This window comes from Pectinophora gossypiella, chromosome 1 (genome assembly GCF_024362695.1).
Source record: "Pectinophora gossypiella chromosome 1, ilPecGoss1.1, whole genome shotgun sequence".
Lineage (NCBI taxonomy): Eukaryota > Metazoa > Arthropoda > Insecta > Lepidoptera > Gelechiidae > Pectinophora > Pectinophora gossypiella.
Window position 1 is genome coordinate 2,008,168 of NC_065404.1, and position 16,736 is coordinate 2,024,903.

Below are 16,736 nucleotides of genomic sequence, written 5' to 3' on the forward strand. Positions count from 1 at the left end.
CGTCTATTGGTTGAAGCCCTCGATATAAATCACGCCGCGTGAGGCACGGTTGCTGTGCAGAACCTGCTGATATCAATTAGAAAATACACGCGGTTCGCTTGCTGATTATTAATAAAGTATTAGTTTAGGTGGCGGTTTACCACAGGGCATTATCTTCAACTCCATAAGCTATAAGTACTTAATAATTTTCATCAACTACAATATTAACTTCAATTTTGTAACACGTTGCATTTTTTTTTCAAAAGTAGAAGGGATTTCGTTGTAAGAAAAACATATTTAACACATCCTAGTTGCAATTTTTATTTTATGTTGTTGCATACAAATAATTGGGCGTTCAGAAGACCATAGATTCCCTAGGCTGTAGATTTTGACACTTTCAAATGACTTCTTCTTCAGAGTATTAGCCTGCGACGGCAGAAACGGCTTCCTTGTTCAATAAGCCGCAGGTGTTCTCATTACGTGTGATTCTAAGGTAGCCTTGTTCTCCCCACATACCCCAGGAATTTTTGATAATCCAGAATGGCACGCCGTTTTCTGAAAGTATACAAGTTGAAAGAAAAAAAAGTTTGTCAGTCCTAGTTCTGTAACTTACAAGGTTACAAAACAGCTGAAATATCAAGCAAGAGTTTCAAAACAGTGGCGTGGTTTGTTTTAATAGCCAATATACGGATATCGGAAGTCATATAGCTTTACCCTTTCGCTCATCATCATCACTAATTTAAGAGCCGCTCTTGTCGGTGTACAATTCTCCATGCTACTTTTTAAGAAAAATGGGGCATTAGTTGCCCTCTTGCCTTCCGCCCCTTAGTACTCTGTCTGACGCGAGTGGGATGGCGTCCAGTGTAGTTTATTTCAAAGTACGTACACACAAAAAATCCAGAAAATAGCAAATTTCTATTTGTGTCCCTCTAAGGTCTTCGGACCATTGTGTAGAGTGTCCTTAAGTGCCGGTAATGGGTCCTCAGTTTAAACTCCAGTGTCAGCGTAGTCGACAAGGTGGCACTGCTGGGATCGAATACTTTGTTCCAAACATAAAAGTGCCTTCCGGTGGTCTGTATCAACTTAAAAGAATCTGCCTGCCGAAATTGGACATCAGTGCAGGCTCGTAATTATCTTAACACTTCTGACTTGACAAAAGCCTACAATGATGCCTCCATGTCGAAAAAAACCTAATTGCAAGTGCAAAATTTAAGCAAATCAGCCGACTCGACTGGCAAACTATTTATTGCTTTGGGAATTAAGCTTCTTGTAAAGTAACTCTGGTTGAGCGTTACCGAGCCATTTGTTTGGCCATGTAGTGAATGCCATATATGCGGCAAATCTACGAGAAGTTACGTCAAAAAAGTTGTAGGATTTGCGGGTAATGAAGGTTGCTGGTTGCGAAAAAAATTTCGATTTTAACATTGAATTAAATAAAACATGTGTTACCTGTTTAAGCAGACTTATTTCGAAGTCAATTAATTTTTTTTAAATAACTTTCTGTTTCGTGAAAAAAAGTTTTGCATTGGACCACAATCTTACCTGATGGTAAGTGAAGATACGGCATAAAGTGTTACCCACACATTTACCTAGTAAATGCTTATTCAATCTACTTTTGAATAAAGGTGAATAGGCGGGGAGAAAACAGTGGGACGAAGTAGTATGCTGTCGCTCAGCAGTGCAAACACCAGACACTTGTATAGTATATCTGCCCGGAATCCTCTCTCCTAGAAGCTTTTGCAGACTAAACCCCAGACCACGAGTTTCATTACTTCTCTGCTTGCAAAGACAAGAGAGCAGGCTCCGTTGGTTTGGGCACGTAAAAAGAAGACCTCCAGATTATGTGGGTAACGTTACAGCCAATCTAAACATACCAGGGCTTAGACCAAGAGGACGGCCAAAAACAAGATGGGCGGATGTGGTCAAAAAGAACCTGTGTATGTGCAATGTCTCCGAGAACGACACGTCCGATAGAGCGAAGTGGAAGAGAAGTACGAAGATGGCAGACCCCACCATCAGATGGGAATAATAAATGCCAAGGAGAGAGAGAGAGCTTGCAAAGACAAATGTCTGGAGGGTGATTACCAGGCAAGGCACCTAGCGGTTAATATATGGCCTGATCAGCTCCACACAGGCGTCACGCCATAGAATAGGGAATAATACTACGTACAGAATGGCAACTCTCCGCTCGCCACCAGCGACTGAGCTGTTTACCTCACCCCCTCAGTCTTACTTAAGTCTTCAATCGTATGGCATTAGACGTACGATAACGTCAATGTGTAGTGTCTGTGTAAAATGGGGTGTTTTGTATGAACTGTCCTGGGCGTGGTCACGTACCTATAAGGTCTTGAGGGTATACTTACGGACGTGAGCAACTAAATACATAGTATAAAATAAATTAATGAGGTTTACTTTGTATATACGATTGTAAAGTACATGTATCTTAAGTGCCTGAACAAATACCTATCTACAAAAATAATAATGTACAGTCATGAGCAATATCATGTACCCACTTTAGAACCCTGTCGCACTATCATATTTGATATTTAATGAGACTTACGGTTTAATTTGTCAAAAAAGTTAATGTGACATGGTTTCAAAGTGTATGTACATATTAGTACTCGTGACCGTACACGTAAAATTGCCTTACCTGTGCCGTAGCCCACTAATAGTACAGCATGGTTTAAAGGTAGGGCAGGACATTGAGACCCCTTGACTATGCCTCCTCGATATTGCTCTATAGGTTTTACATTGATAGCTGAAATCATAATAGATACTGCTTTAATATCAACGAAAATGAATAGTAATTTCATGTCAGAGGAATTTTTCTGTTATTGTGCGTGGCACATCATTTTTATTGAGTGTTATTTAAACAAACGCTACCTACTCGCTTTGTAAACATTCAATTTTACAAAAAAAAATACATCGAAGCATCTACATAGGTACCTCGCTTTATTCCGGACATTATCGAAGTCTAATAAAAGTACTTACTGAATGGAGAACGAAAATTAACTGCAATGGTTCTCTAGAAAAAACTGTAAGTATTTGAAAAATTTGGCCTGAACCAAACATCAATGAAAAAGTTATTACCTATAGCAATTGGTCCATTCGTATACAAGGCTTGTCGCAAGGCTTCTTCACTTTCCAAATTGTAGGGTACCACTTGGCTGACCGTGGCTTTTACTTTGCTAGCATCAAATTGACAGGTGTTTTGTTGTGTCTGGTAAGGATAATCATCTTCGCCTTCAACACCACCATTATTCTGTAGGTAACTGTAAGCATTCAAACTTTAATTATAAACGGTCTTGGCAGTTTGATTGCTCTAGCCAGAGATGCGGTCAATCAGCTAGCGACAACAAATACTTCAGAACCCCGACGCCGACCACGCCGGCGTCGTCGACGATTACCCTCATAATAATAACATAACATAAAACAGCCTCCGTGGGACGATTACCGTCATTCAGCGCTTATCGCTATAGGCCCATTTTTTCGATTAATTCTTTCAAGACACCCTGAGCCGACGTTCGCCCCTAACTTGGCAACCTCAGACCTGTTATCTTAAATTTTGTATCGGGTGAGTGCCCTCAGCGCTCTCCATTTGTCAGGTTAATTAGGTAATTAATGTCAGATGCGGCAAATCTAGAATAAACCACGTAAAGTAGGTTAAAGTTACTCCGGCCAAGTAGTTAGGTAATGCCATCTGCGGCAAATCTGCTCAATAAGTCACGTCAAAAAAAAAGTTAAACTTAACTTACTTCAGAGCAACTGTAGGGTTACCACCTTTTACGCAATCGCCGCAATTACAACAGTCAACTATTTGTTGTTCAGAGAATTGGCTTATACGTTGATATTTTCGTGCATAGGAAGATTCAAGCGACCCTGTAGAAAATGAAAAAAATCGGAAACTTTTTGGATTTATGTAGGCGCTGAGACTCTCATCCGGTACAACGTTTAAGACAACAGGCCTGAGGGTGCCTAATTGGGCGCGGACCTCGGCTCAGGGCGTCGTCTGAGAGGAAAAATATTTGAAAGAATTAATCGACCCTAGTGGGTCGATAGCGATAAGCGCTGAATGAGGGAAATCTTCGACCACGCCAGCGCGGTCGGTATCGGAGTCCTGAAGTTTCACTCACCGATAACAGCAAAAGCATAACAAGCTCCACAACTCCCTTGGTTTTTGACCGGTGTCACAGCATTTTGGTCTCGCCAATCAAAGCTGTCTGGTAAATCCTTAATTGTAACAGGTCCAGATATATTCACCAAGTTATCAGGTTCTGACGATGATAACACCAAGCCAGTCCAGTTTTGTGTAAATTCTTCATCGCTGAGATCGGTAAATTGTGTGATATCTGAAGTTAAATTATGTAAGTATCAGAATAATATTAATAATTTATATGTTTTTCACAAGTATTATGTTAGGGGCAACTTGTCGCCTCAACATACGTCACCCGTCACTCTCTCACAGTACTGCACAGAAAGAGACGGGATGATCTCTGTCGCGGCGAGAAAGAGTCGCGTGCTTACGGTGCTAAGCCCGTTGATTAATCATGCGGGTAGTGTTTTCTAAAATGCTAGGTACCTACTTCAATATAGGACCACCGACCGAGACAAAAAACTTCGAGTTTTCAATATCACGTGTTCGGAATCTTATGCCTATATCACGCGTGGTTGAGAAATAGTATAAGGGTGTTACCAGACCAATCGATCGATCGTCGATCGACGGCATCGGTCGATGGTAGAATGGAACAGTCGACGTCGATCGATAGTTTCTATCGCCCCGCTTGTGTTTATGTGTTCAGTTGTGTGAAGATCGTGGTCGTGAGTACTGGTTGTCTCGTGACGCGCAAAATAATAATAAACAAGGATAATCGCCGGTTGGTGTCACACCACACTTAGATTAAATTGTCTTAAGGGGCCTCTACGTGTTGGCTTCGGCCCCACGCACGCCTTCCAAAAAAGTCCGGGACTCCATAGACCCGAGATATAGAAATGAGATACAAATAATAATAATGAGCGATCTTTGGCTTTAAAAATCGGTCGCATTCAGAGACTTCTACGTTTGCATCTCCTTAATAATAGTGCGAGCAACATCGTACTGGCCAACAACACCGCGTCCTCTTGTGAATACATTTTGAAAGGAACTGATGGAATACAGCCTAAGTTAATGGATCAACATCGACCAGTAATTGATCGATCGGTTAGTCGAACAGTATCTGTCGATCAATTAAACTTACCAGACCAGTCGATAGACGTTGATCGACGATCGATCGATTGGTTTGGTAACACCTTAAGGGTTTCTAGCACATTTTAATGCATATTAACTTAGAGATCCTACTACAGTTCTTCACCGTCTGGGACGTATTGGAGTAGGGTTTACGTGTGTTTATCGCTTGGAAATCCTATCTCATGTTATAATCATGATTTGTCATGATTGGTTATAAATTAAATAACTCACTTACCAAATATAGCCATACTCAAGGGATCCAAATTATTCTCATTTATAATTTCAAGTTTCTGCTTGAATATTTCGAATCTCATTTTCTTCTCATCTTCGGTGGAATAGTTTCGACTGAACTTTTCAATGAATGCCTCAAAATGTATTTCAGCTTCTTCTAATGGGTAGTAGGGCTTGCCCAAGCTGTTGATGTGGGATGCACCCACGAGGGCGCATGCGCATACAAGCAACAAACTTAGTCGATACATTTTGACTTGTAAAGGTAACAAGCTAATGTTAGCCGTAACAGTTGAAACATACCTTTTATACAAAAATAAGTGAGTAGCTATGTAAAAGTGCAAAATTTGGACTATCTTGAATATTTAGTAATTAATTGCAGTTTGTTATCAACATTTACGAGTACGTAGACAATGAATACTATAAACGGCAGTTAATTGCCCATAACAAGAAAAATATTATAAAAATTCTAAAGCTAGGACTGTAACCTGAGCGTGACCATAAATTCCATTACTGGTATGTGCCACGAAATAAAAGAAATTGTTCCGTTTTTTTTTACGTGACTAATTGTAGATTTGCCGAAGATGGCATTAACTACTTGGCTGGACAAATGTGGAGCGCTGACAACTTTTAAGATAACAGGCCTGAAGGTGCCCAGTTGGGCGCGAACCTCGGCTCAGGGCGTCGTCTGAGAGGAAAAATATTTGAAAGAAATAATCGACCCTAGCGGGTCCTCGATACGTTGAATCGTAGTACTTTTCTAATCTAATCTAGTCTACAAGATCCCACTGCTGGGCAAAGGCCTCCCCTTCCTCTTTCCATTGTTCGCGGTCCTGTGCCTAAAGAGATGGCGTGACGACTTGGACGCTTGCCGGAGGGACTTGCCGGAGTACGCACAGGACCGCGTAGTACTTTTACACATTGTTTATGTTTTTGCTACTACACAACCAGCGGTTATCGAACCGCTGTAGGCTAGATTAGATTAGAAAAGTACTACGATTCAACGTATCGATGAGGTATCATCAGGACGAATAGCAAGAGTGGTTCAACATAGATACCAATGTTAGTCTTATTTTAGTGTCAAGGTAATTTTAGTGTTAAGTTTAATTAACACAGATAATGGTGCTAATTCCTGCAGACGCCATCTAATTTTATTTAAAGTTACCTATCATTACCTGTATACCTGTCATTTTCTTATCCACCGAAAAGGAAAGGGATTTTTCATCATAGTTTGGGAGCGCAATTTCCCGTAGTCGGGTGTTAGTTTTTAGTTAAACATTATTTTTATCTGTATTATTTTCTAGTGTTATTTATTGAGACTACAGAATTCCATTTGCTTCGATCCTGACACACTTCTCTTGCTTCCTCCACATTCATCAATCGCTTCATACACGCACGCCGGTTCAGAGTAGATCGTATTGAACCTTTTCTAAGGACATCTCCAATTTGGTCATCGTAAGTCCTTCTCGGCTTACCCCGGTGGGAAATAGGCGTGAGTTTATGTATGTATGTTATTTATTGAGATATGCTTCCATTATATGTTTCGTGTAATATTAGGAGATAAAACCTATCTGGAACTTGTCTGAGCAGTATGTTACTAATTAAACATAATCTACTAGTTTCCAACTAGTGAAATCAGTTGCTTTTTACTAAACGTAAAAACACGAAATTACAATGGAATTTGTATGAAAAAGCACACTGTGACGTCATAGAAAAACTTGATAAAATTTCGGACTTATTAATACGTTTTTCTTGATTAAAATTCATAAATAAGTTAAATAGAAAAAAAATAAGATGTTTTTCGTTAGAATTAGAATTTCATAATTTGTCTCGAACCTACTACACGACCCAATTATTGAGTAATTGCAAGCAAATCCTTGAGTAAAAACTTGAAATGTACAAATCAAGCCATCATTAATCATTTAGAAGTTAGGTGGGGCGTAGATACACACATTTTATAAGTACGTATATAACGGCCAAACACGTAACTGCCATTATTATTAAGTTATTCCGTTCTAATACCAAAAACGAATTTTTTTCGAATTTATTTTCCATTTCCAACGAGTACTACATTTTTTAAAATAAAATATCTATATTACTAACGAATACCAAAACGTTAGTGTTTATACACTTAGCTTCACAAAGTTTAATTTTATTTTGTAAGATTTATTATGTAAGTCATAATATCGCAATTGAAAGGTACTAAAAGTCTTAAAACTTTTCATATTAACTTCATTCCACGCTATTAAAAAAAATATCCCATAAAAATACAGAAAAAACAGAAAAATATCCCATCGTGTAATCGTTTTCATTGTTAGATTGTAAGTAAATTCGCAACTTTTTATATTTATGTCAAAAACATTGTTACATTGAAAGTTGATTGTCTGTGATATTTTATAATTTTGTAAGATTTTAAGTAATTACTATTCATATTCGCTTTTATGCCAAATGTTTACGTGATTTTTTATTAAATACGCATTTAATCCTCATCATATTTAAGTCGATTGTCTGTGATATTTTATATTCGAACATAGCTCTATATCTTTTACATACTAGGTAAGTATCACAGTTAATAAGTACTGAAAATTGCTACTATTTGATTGTTTGTGCATAGGTAGGAAATATTATAATTTTGTTGGACTTGGAATGGTAACAGTTAATTATCTGATTTCTCTTAATCTCTAAAAACTGACGAATTAGAGGAAAATTATGTATATCAAACCTTAATATTGATTAAAGATTACTTGAAATCACTACTCAAAGCATTTTAATTTTACTGAACCTGACTGTACCTAATTCCTTCATACTTGTTTTGGTATTGGTTTTAAAATGTGGTTCACGTTCGGAATGAAAAATCAATTCGGAAATAAACTAATACCAAGTGTATTAGAACGGAACAAATCTTTTTGTTTCGTTGTGTCAAAATCTCGTTAAATCAAAACCATATGAGTAATTTTAAATTTATTATATATTTTCGAGCAGCATACAAATAAATCAAATCAAAATACAGTATGTCGCAGAGCTTTATTTTACACTTAGAAAACAAGATTTTTTAGTAAACTAAGTTAAGACTTTCAAATGGCTTCTGAATCACTTTTGGATGATCTTAAATATTACATAGTATTAACCTGCGACGGCAAGGACGGCATAGGGATTTAATAAGCCGCATGTGTTCTCGTAACGTGACATTCTGAAGTAGCCTTGTTCTCCCCACGTCCCACCCCAGGAATTTTTGATAATCCAATATGGAACGCCGTTTTCTGCACATATACAAGATGAAACGTTATTAAATAAAACATAAACAGCCTGTATAAGTGCTGGGCACAGGCGTCCCTTCAATCAACCGCAGGCGATATGGAGTTTACTCCACCACGCTGCTCCACTGCGGGTTTGTGGAGGTGTTTTTACGGCTAATAGCCGTGACCAACGGCACGGAATCACGGAATCATCTTACTTTTTCACACAATCAGGTGATTCAGGCCTGAAAATTTCTTGCCAAACAGAAGACAGTCAAGGAACTTTATTAGTCAGTCCTAATAGTCCCTTAAAAGTTTTAACACAGCTGAAATATCAGAAGTCGTAATATTGGCATGAGTATTTTTTTTACTCGCTATAATTATAATTAATAGAAGATTTGACCGGGTCAAAGACTATTCAATAGATAGTTTTTATTAGAATATTATTCATGAATTAAGTAACAATAAGTACGAGGTTTGACCGCTTTGATGACGACACAGGACAATATTTGCATACATATTCAGCGGAGGTCCGTGTTGCTGTATGATACTCATGCTCTTTCTGAGTATAAATCAATAGAAGCTAGTCTAAGACGGTACAAAATCAATGTCGTTTTACTTTTTAACTTATTTTTTATTATTATTTATGAATAAATTAAGTAAAAATGAGTATGAGGTTTGACCGTTTTGATGACGACACAGGAAAATATTTGCATACATACTCAGCGGAAGTCCGTGTTGCTCTATGCATACTCAAAAAAACCTTTCGTTTTGACGTTTCGTAAAAAGTAGTGTCTCATTTGACGGGGTTGTCAAGGAGCTTGTTATGTAAATGTAAAATTGCTTTACCTGTGCCGTAACCCACTAATAGTACAGCATGGCCTACAGGTTGAGGAGAACAATCCACCGCTCTAAGTATTCCACCAGGATATAGACTTAGAGTCTTTGCATTGACGGCTGAAAACATAAATATTTTCGTCAGCACAAACATCGGTTATGTATTGAAAGAAAGATACGTTTATTATTTTCGGACATTACAGACACAGACAGACAGGTACATTACATTTAACACAGAACAGAAACTACACGGGAAATAATATAAAAAAAACACTAAGATTAAAAATTATTAGAAAAAAAAAAACAAAACAAACCACAATCATAAAAAATATAATAACAAGTTTTTAAAATGCAACTGCTGGCCGATCATCTGCGGTGGCGTCCGGAATAAAAGGACCTCGCTCAACATAAGTCGCGGCGTGAGCCACGACGCTAGTATTCTGTGGTATATTGTTTCACTCGTTTTCCATTCGCCTAAAGGGTGATTTCCGAAATAAAATCTATTATGTTCTTTCCTGAGTCTCAAATCTGAGTCCCATGTAATTGGTTTAGCAGTTTAAGCGTGGAAAAGTAACAGCCAGAAGAGTTACTTTCGCATGAATAACATAAGTATGGATGTCATTGAAGATGTTTTGATGCAGATTTAATAATTTTATGGTGGTTGGCTAAAAACCCTGTCAGTACTTTGGAAAATTTGAGGTTCATAAATGCCTGCAAAATGTTTGTCTTAAACCAATGAATAAACACTACGTGTAGAACGCTAACTCTCTGCTCCCCACCAGCGGCTGAGCTAGGTTTACCTGAACAACCGTCTTACTTTAATCTTCAATTGTATGGGCGTTAGACGTCACACGATAACGTTGATGTGTAGTGTTTGTAAATCGAAGAGTTCTGTCATGAAGTGTCCGGGGTGTGCCTAAATCACCAACACCGAACAGATTATGTAAAATAACTTTTGATGTACATTACCAATTGCAATGGGTCCCCCTGTAAACAACATTTCTCGCAGGGCCTCTTCACTTTGCACATTGTATGGTATCACTTGGGCGACAGTGGCTTTTATTTTGCTAGGATCAAATTGACAGAAATTTACGCTATCTTGGTAAGGATAATCATATTCGCCTACAACACCACCAGCACGCTGTATGTAACTGTAAAAATTCAAACATTGATTAAGAATAAAAAAAGGTATTATTTCTATGTTCATAAATATCGTATTAAAAGGTAAAACATAGCGAATGTATGTAAAGTTAGAAATAATATTTTGTTGAATACAATGTTAGAATCCAAATTCTGCATGTTCTACCTGACTTATTATCATCAGTAACCACATTGGAGCAATTCTAGAGTTTGCAGGTAATGAAGGTATTGAATTGATCTTTCCTACGTTATTAAGAAGAGTTATGGGCTGGTAACTCGAAGCTTCGTTTTTAGGATTATCAGACTTAGATATGCTGTGAAAGACACTATACGTAAGGAGAGTAACTGAAGATTTTAAGGGCACGATTTGTGATACCGTCCGTGCCAAGGGCTTTTCGGGTATGAAATCGTTTGATGATACCTAGTACCTCTTCTTCAGTGACCTGTGGAAGAGGAGGATCTGTGGGAGCTACGGAAGCTCTACATTGAACTTCAGAGTTCCTACGATCGAAGGCTTTTTCGTCGTCGTCAATGACCCCAATGAGAAGAACAGAAAGTAACTCGGGAGTTCCATCTCGAAACAGATAAAAATGATTTGAATTTCCCAATGACAGTTTACAAACAGACTTTCTAAGGGCTATAAGCTATAAGAAATGAAATGTGTTTATTAGCAGGAAAACTTAGTAAAAAACTAAATATCATATAATAATGTTAAATCTCGTTGCGCCAATAATTGACATGCAAACAAAAAAATAATAGCTGTGAAATTATCGTCATACTTGAATATCCATAATACAATTATAATAAATACACCATTATAATAAATACAAAATAATTTGATTTACTAAAAATATTAATTATATTTCTCCACAAATTAATTAATGTCATGAAAAGTATTTTCATCACTATACAATACAAAAATATTTCTCAAAAAGAAAATTATGACGTGAGAACTTAAATCAAGTTAACTTGTCTAACGGCGTTGTATTAGGATTAAAATCGTGATATCACGGGGTTACCACGAAATTAGTCAAGCGGACTTAATAGTAAGTCTAGTATAACTCTGTTATACCCATTGCGAAAAAACGGGATTAATTGTACCTACATTGTTCATAAAAGACTGATCACTCATGCAAAGGCTGAATTAAATTAAAAAAATATTGGTACTTTATAACTCGAAGTAGTTGACTGCCTAAAATGCCTTATAAATGAAAGAAATGGGACAGATGGACAGACAATATAGGCTTAGTAACAGGTAGTAGGGAGCGTTACCATGTGTAGGAGACCTTAAAAATTCCTTACGGGATTGAGCCTAATGTTTATTCATATTATACATATAATGTGTAAAGAGGTACTTTCCAATTTTCTTCAAAACTTACTTTAGAGCAAGAGAAGTATGACCTCCTTTTTTACAATCGCCGCAATAGCAACAGTCAAGTACTTGTTGTTCAGACAATACATTTAAACGTTGATATTTTCGTGCATAGGAAGATTCAAGTGTCGCTGAAAAAGATTTATGTCAAATAAAAGAATTTCATCTAATAAGCAATATTGCAACAGTACAAATGGGCGGCCTTATTGCTCTGAAGCAATTTCTTCCAGGCAACCACTAACAGGTCATCATTAATTTAAGAGACACGCTCTTGTCGGTGCAAAATTTTTCATGCTACTTTTTTTTATCTAACTGAAATTGTAATTTAAATATATTAGAATTAAAAATTGTACACCTAGACTGGTATGCCGCAGTGGATGTATGTAATATTGTTTAAGACCTTCTTGACCTGTAGCAATGCAATAAATAGGTACATTTGAATTTTAGGGAAAATAGGGTTTCCCTTTTGCCTTCCGCCCCGCAGTACTGGGATGGTGCCCAGAGTAGTCTATTAGGTACAAAGCCATACTAGGACTCCTGTCCTCCGCCTCTGAATAGTACTGACAGTTACTGCTGCCCTCTGTCAGTAACTAGTCTGTCACTAACAGGTATTAGCCCCCAAAAAAACTTGGTTGCGGGACGGTGCAACAACAACGGTTAATATAATAACTACAGTTAATATCTATACAAATACACTTTATATAATAATATATAATAAATATAATATAATTAATACCTAAGTATACTATAGAGAAAATGATAAACATACATAGACACACAACAGGATAAGTAGGGAAATATATAGAATGACCACATTGAGATTCATAACGAGCTCGCAGCAGGTTTTTAAAGCTCTGAAGAGAGCGACTATGATTGAAGATGGTAAGGAATTTCATAAGCGCACAGTTTGTACAGTAACAGTGCGCAATGTTATCAAATGTCAAATAGCAATATTGTTTTTCTAGAAGAATTGCTTTTGGACTTTTCAGCCTCCGTGAACATTTTTGGCTTCACTACCTTTACATCATTATTTCACTCACCGATAGCAGCAAAACTCCAACAAGATGTACAATCCATTTGTCTTTTGACCGGTGTCACAACATTTAGTGCACGCCAATCAAAGCTGTCTGGTAGATTACCGATTGTGACAGGTCCTGATATATTCATCAAGTTATCAGGTACAGGCAATGATACGTCCAAACCAGTCCACTTTTGTACGAATTCTTCTTCAGCAAGGTCGGCGAATATTGTAATACCTGAAGTTGAATACAGAATTATTTATATACAATGTAGGTCTCTTAATAATATTTATACTTAATTTGATTTTTTTATCTCGGTAATTATAAAATATTTTATTTTAGTTAAAAAAAAATCAAGAAGACTAGGCATCTACTACAGGTTTCGTTAAAAATGTAATTTAAAACAGTCAATGAAATCCACACAAGCTTCAATTGATGTGGGCACTATTAATACAAGAAATTGGTCACTATTAATACAAGAGATTGGCCACTATTAATAATAGTCGGATTTTTCAAGTACACGTCACATACCAATGTGAAGTTCGCTACAGTTTACTGATCGTATTACCTAGCGGGATAATGAAACAAACCGTTACTAACGATGATGGCCTATGTTTAGCAATGAAATGATAGGTAGAAATTATAAAATAAGTAAAAAATTTTCTGATATTTACCAAGCGCATTCTTAACTGGATCAAAATTGTTCTTATTGATAATTTCAAGGTTTTGCTTGAATATTTCGAACCTCATTATCTTCTCATCTTCCGTGGAATAGCTTCGATTGAACTTTTCAATGAATGCCTCAAAATGTATTTCAGCTTCTTCTAATGGATAGAAGGGTTTGCCCAAGCTGTTGATATGGGATGCACCCACGAGGGCGCATGCGCATACAAGCAACAAACTTAGCTGATACATTTTGACTTGTAAAGGTAACAAGCTAATGATAGCTAATGACATTTGAAACATACCTTTTATACAAAAAATAAGTAATTAGTAAAGGTATAGCTAAACTATGTAAAGGTACAAAATCTGGATTATCTTGAATATTTAGTAATTAATTGAGGTATGCTATAAACAAATATTTGGATAAATACTTTTAACGGGAGTTAATTATGTTGCCCATAACAAAAAATAGATGTAAAATTCTAAAGCTATGACTATAACCTGAGTGTGACCACAATTTTCGATAAAAAATAAATAAATATCTATTGCCGGATAGATATATTATAACTTAGTAAAAGTAGCACGGTTTAACATGGCATATACCTTATTAGGAAAAATAACCAAAGTGGCTAAGGTGTTCAATTTTGCCTAAACGTCTATCCCTCGCGACACGGCTACCGAGCCGCGCGCGGCGCGAATTATGTCGAGGGCTTTGACGAATAGCCATCCGTACGAGTACCACGTCTATGCACGTAGATAGCATTTGCAGCGTCTATTACTCGAAATCCTTGATATTATTCTCAGCTCGGTTGCCGTACAGAGCCGTGGGAGCCGAGGTAGTCCAGTTGGTAGAACGCTTGCCTTCCACTATGAGATCGTAGGTTCGAATCCAGCATAGGTCTAAACCAATGATTGACGAATTTGTTTTCGAATTCATGTTTGAAAGGGATGAGTACGAATGTGGATGGATATAGGAGTAGGGGACGACCTAAGAAAGTGTGGATGGATTGTATAAAGAAGGATATGTGTGTAAAAGGTGTGAGTGCCGAGATGACGATGATGAGCAATATAATGACTCTTACTTTAGGACTCTGTCGCACTAACATATTTGACATTTAGTGAGACTTACAGTTCAATTTGTCAAAAAAGTTAATGTGACATGGTACCAAAGTGTATACATATTATTGCTCGTGACCGTACATGTTGTCCCGACCCCACCTAGAGTGAATCACTTATCGACTCGATAGTTTCGTTAATTAGTCGTTTTCGTTAACTGGTCATAAGTGATTCCCTAGAGTGAGATTAGGGCAGGAGAGTGATGATGAGTGTAGTACCCGGGATAACGGTAGAAGTTAGCGACTAGATATAGTTTTCCAATTACATAATTTTATTTGGTCACTATTCGTTTGGTATTAAAGAATGCAAAAAATAGAATTCGACAGTGAATGTGACAATAACGCATGTGAACAGATAAAGAATGCAGTAAAAATGCTTGTGTTTAAAGCATACCAATAACGTAAAAATCATCTAAACAATGTGCTTGAATTGATAACAATTAGTAAGTATTTAGTATTTGAAAATAACAAAAAAAATGTTTCACATTCATTTGAATTGTATGCGCCTCACCAATAATAAAACAATTCTTGCAAATATTAATTTCGATAAAGTGATTATCGCAATTGCTATAAAAGAAAATTAAATAGAACCTGGGATAGGAGCTTTCAAATGTTACAAAGACTTATTAAATAATTCCATGTAAATCTTTCAATGTACGATAAATCTGTCATACACACATACTCTCGCTCCTGGCATTGAATCGAAGGGAGTAAGTATAAAGGTAAACTTGTTTAATTACTAACTACTAATCTAACATACAGATTATGTATGCATATTTTATCTATCATTGAATCACGAAGGGTAAGTACATAGCAGATTGGTATATTGTTTCATTATTAACTACTAACGTAATATAAAGGCAATGACATGTATACAGTATATAGTGAAGCAGCCAATCAGCTCGCGACACCAAACACTTCAGGGCCCCGATACCGACCCCGCCGGCGTGGTCGACGATTTCCCTCATTCAGCGCTTATCGCTATCGACCCACTAGGGTCGATTAATTCTTTCAAATATTTTTCTCAGACGACGGCCTGAGCCGAGGTTCGCGCCCAACTGGGTACCCTCAGGCCTGTTGTCTTTAACGTTGTACCGGGTGAGAGCCTTCAGCGCTCCCCATTTGTCCGGCCAAGTAGTTAATGCCATCTGCGGCAAATCTACAATAAGTCACGTCAAAAAAAAAAGTTTTAGTGACATTGTAACGAATACTGAGGGGAATGATTCAATTCATTTTCCGCCGCAAAATTCAGGATTATTTCAATTCTTATGTTTTTGTAGGTGTTTATTAATCTATTACAGAAACGAGATGCAACCAGGAGGTCTTAAGTGCAACCAGTTAACTTATTCATCATCACCAGCCCATTAACGTCCCCACTGCTGGGGCACGAGCCTTCCCTATGGATAGGGAGATCGGGCCTTAAACCACCACGCGGGCCCAGTGCTGATTGGTGGTTATTAACGACTGCTAATGCAGCCGGGACAAACGGCTTAACGTGCCTAACTTAAATAGTTAACTTATTACTTTGCAAGAAACTGATTGGTCTTTGCACATGTTTTCTGACTGCTGATATTTAGCATACAGCTTTGGTGTTAGCAGGTAATGTGGGCATACAGATGGTGGCGATGTTCTTCTCGATAGAATAATACAGCTGGACAATGTTATTAACGGGATAACGGGACAATTATATTAAATTTTATATTATAAAGTTTAACACACGATACACGTTAGTATGCAGATTGCAGAAGAATAAGAAAAGGCCAGTATTGCCATACTTAAATATAAAATATAATTTTGTTGGGGATGCCAACAGGTGCTATATGGGTAGAAATGGGGCTCGAAACCGATCGTGTAAAAACGCACGCGTGAGAATAGTGCGTCTGGCCGGAATTGCGGGAACTTGGTTTGCGCGCTACAGTGTGC

At 37.3% G+C, this 16,736-nt stretch overlaps 1 protein-coding gene across 3 annotated transcripts; it reads right to left on the reverse strand.

Moving 5' to 3' along the window:
• Positions 1 to 275: 275 nt before the first annotated feature.
• LOC126374633 (uncharacterized) lies at positions 276 to 13,978 on the reverse strand. 3 transcript variants are annotated; one of them, XM_050021428.1, is made up of 7 exons: positions 13,781 to 13,978; positions 5,439 to 5,512; positions 4,113 to 4,328; positions 3,735 to 3,858; positions 3,070 to 3,251; positions 2,630 to 2,737; positions 276 to 534 (listed from the first exon to the last, which is right to left on the reverse strand). In XM_050021428.1, exons 1-7 carry the CDS (start codon positions 13,948 to 13,950, stop codon positions 401 to 403), a joined length of 1,008 nt encoding a protein of 335 aa, XP_049877385.1. In that variant the 5' UTR covers positions 13,951 to 13,978; the 3' UTR covers positions 276 to 400. The 3 variants fall into 3 exon arrangements, with proteins under 3 accessions (XP_049877385.1, XP_049877449.1, XP_049877305.1); XM_050021492.1 differs by lacking the exon at positions 13,781 to 13,978 and having other exon boundaries at positions 5,439 to 5,723; XM_050021348.1 differs by lacking the exons at positions 276 to 534; positions 2,630 to 2,737; positions 3,070 to 3,251; ... (1 more) ...; positions 4,113 to 4,328; positions 5,439 to 5,512 and adding exons at positions 8,437 to 8,691; positions 9,517 to 9,624; positions 10,474 to 10,655; positions 12,024 to 12,147; positions 13,057 to 13,272 and having other exon boundaries at positions 13,710 to 13,978.
• Between the last annotated feature and the right edge of the window lie 2,758 nt (positions 13,979 to 16,736).

Excerpts from the sequence above, each read along its gene's own strand:
- LOC126374633 (XM_050021428.1), bottom strand. The coding sequence starts at position 13,950 with ATGTATCAGCTAAGTTTGTTGCTTGTATGCGCATGCGCCCTCGTGGGT. Across the intron at positions 3,252-3,734 it reads AACCCTACAGTTGCTCTGAA|TTACCTACAGAATAATGGTG; the intron begins GTAAGTTAAGTT and ends GAATGCTTACAG. Across the intron at positions 2,738-3,069 it reads GAATGGACCAATTGCTATAG|CTATCAATGTAAAACCTATA; the intron begins GTAATAACTTTT and ends TTATGATTTCAG.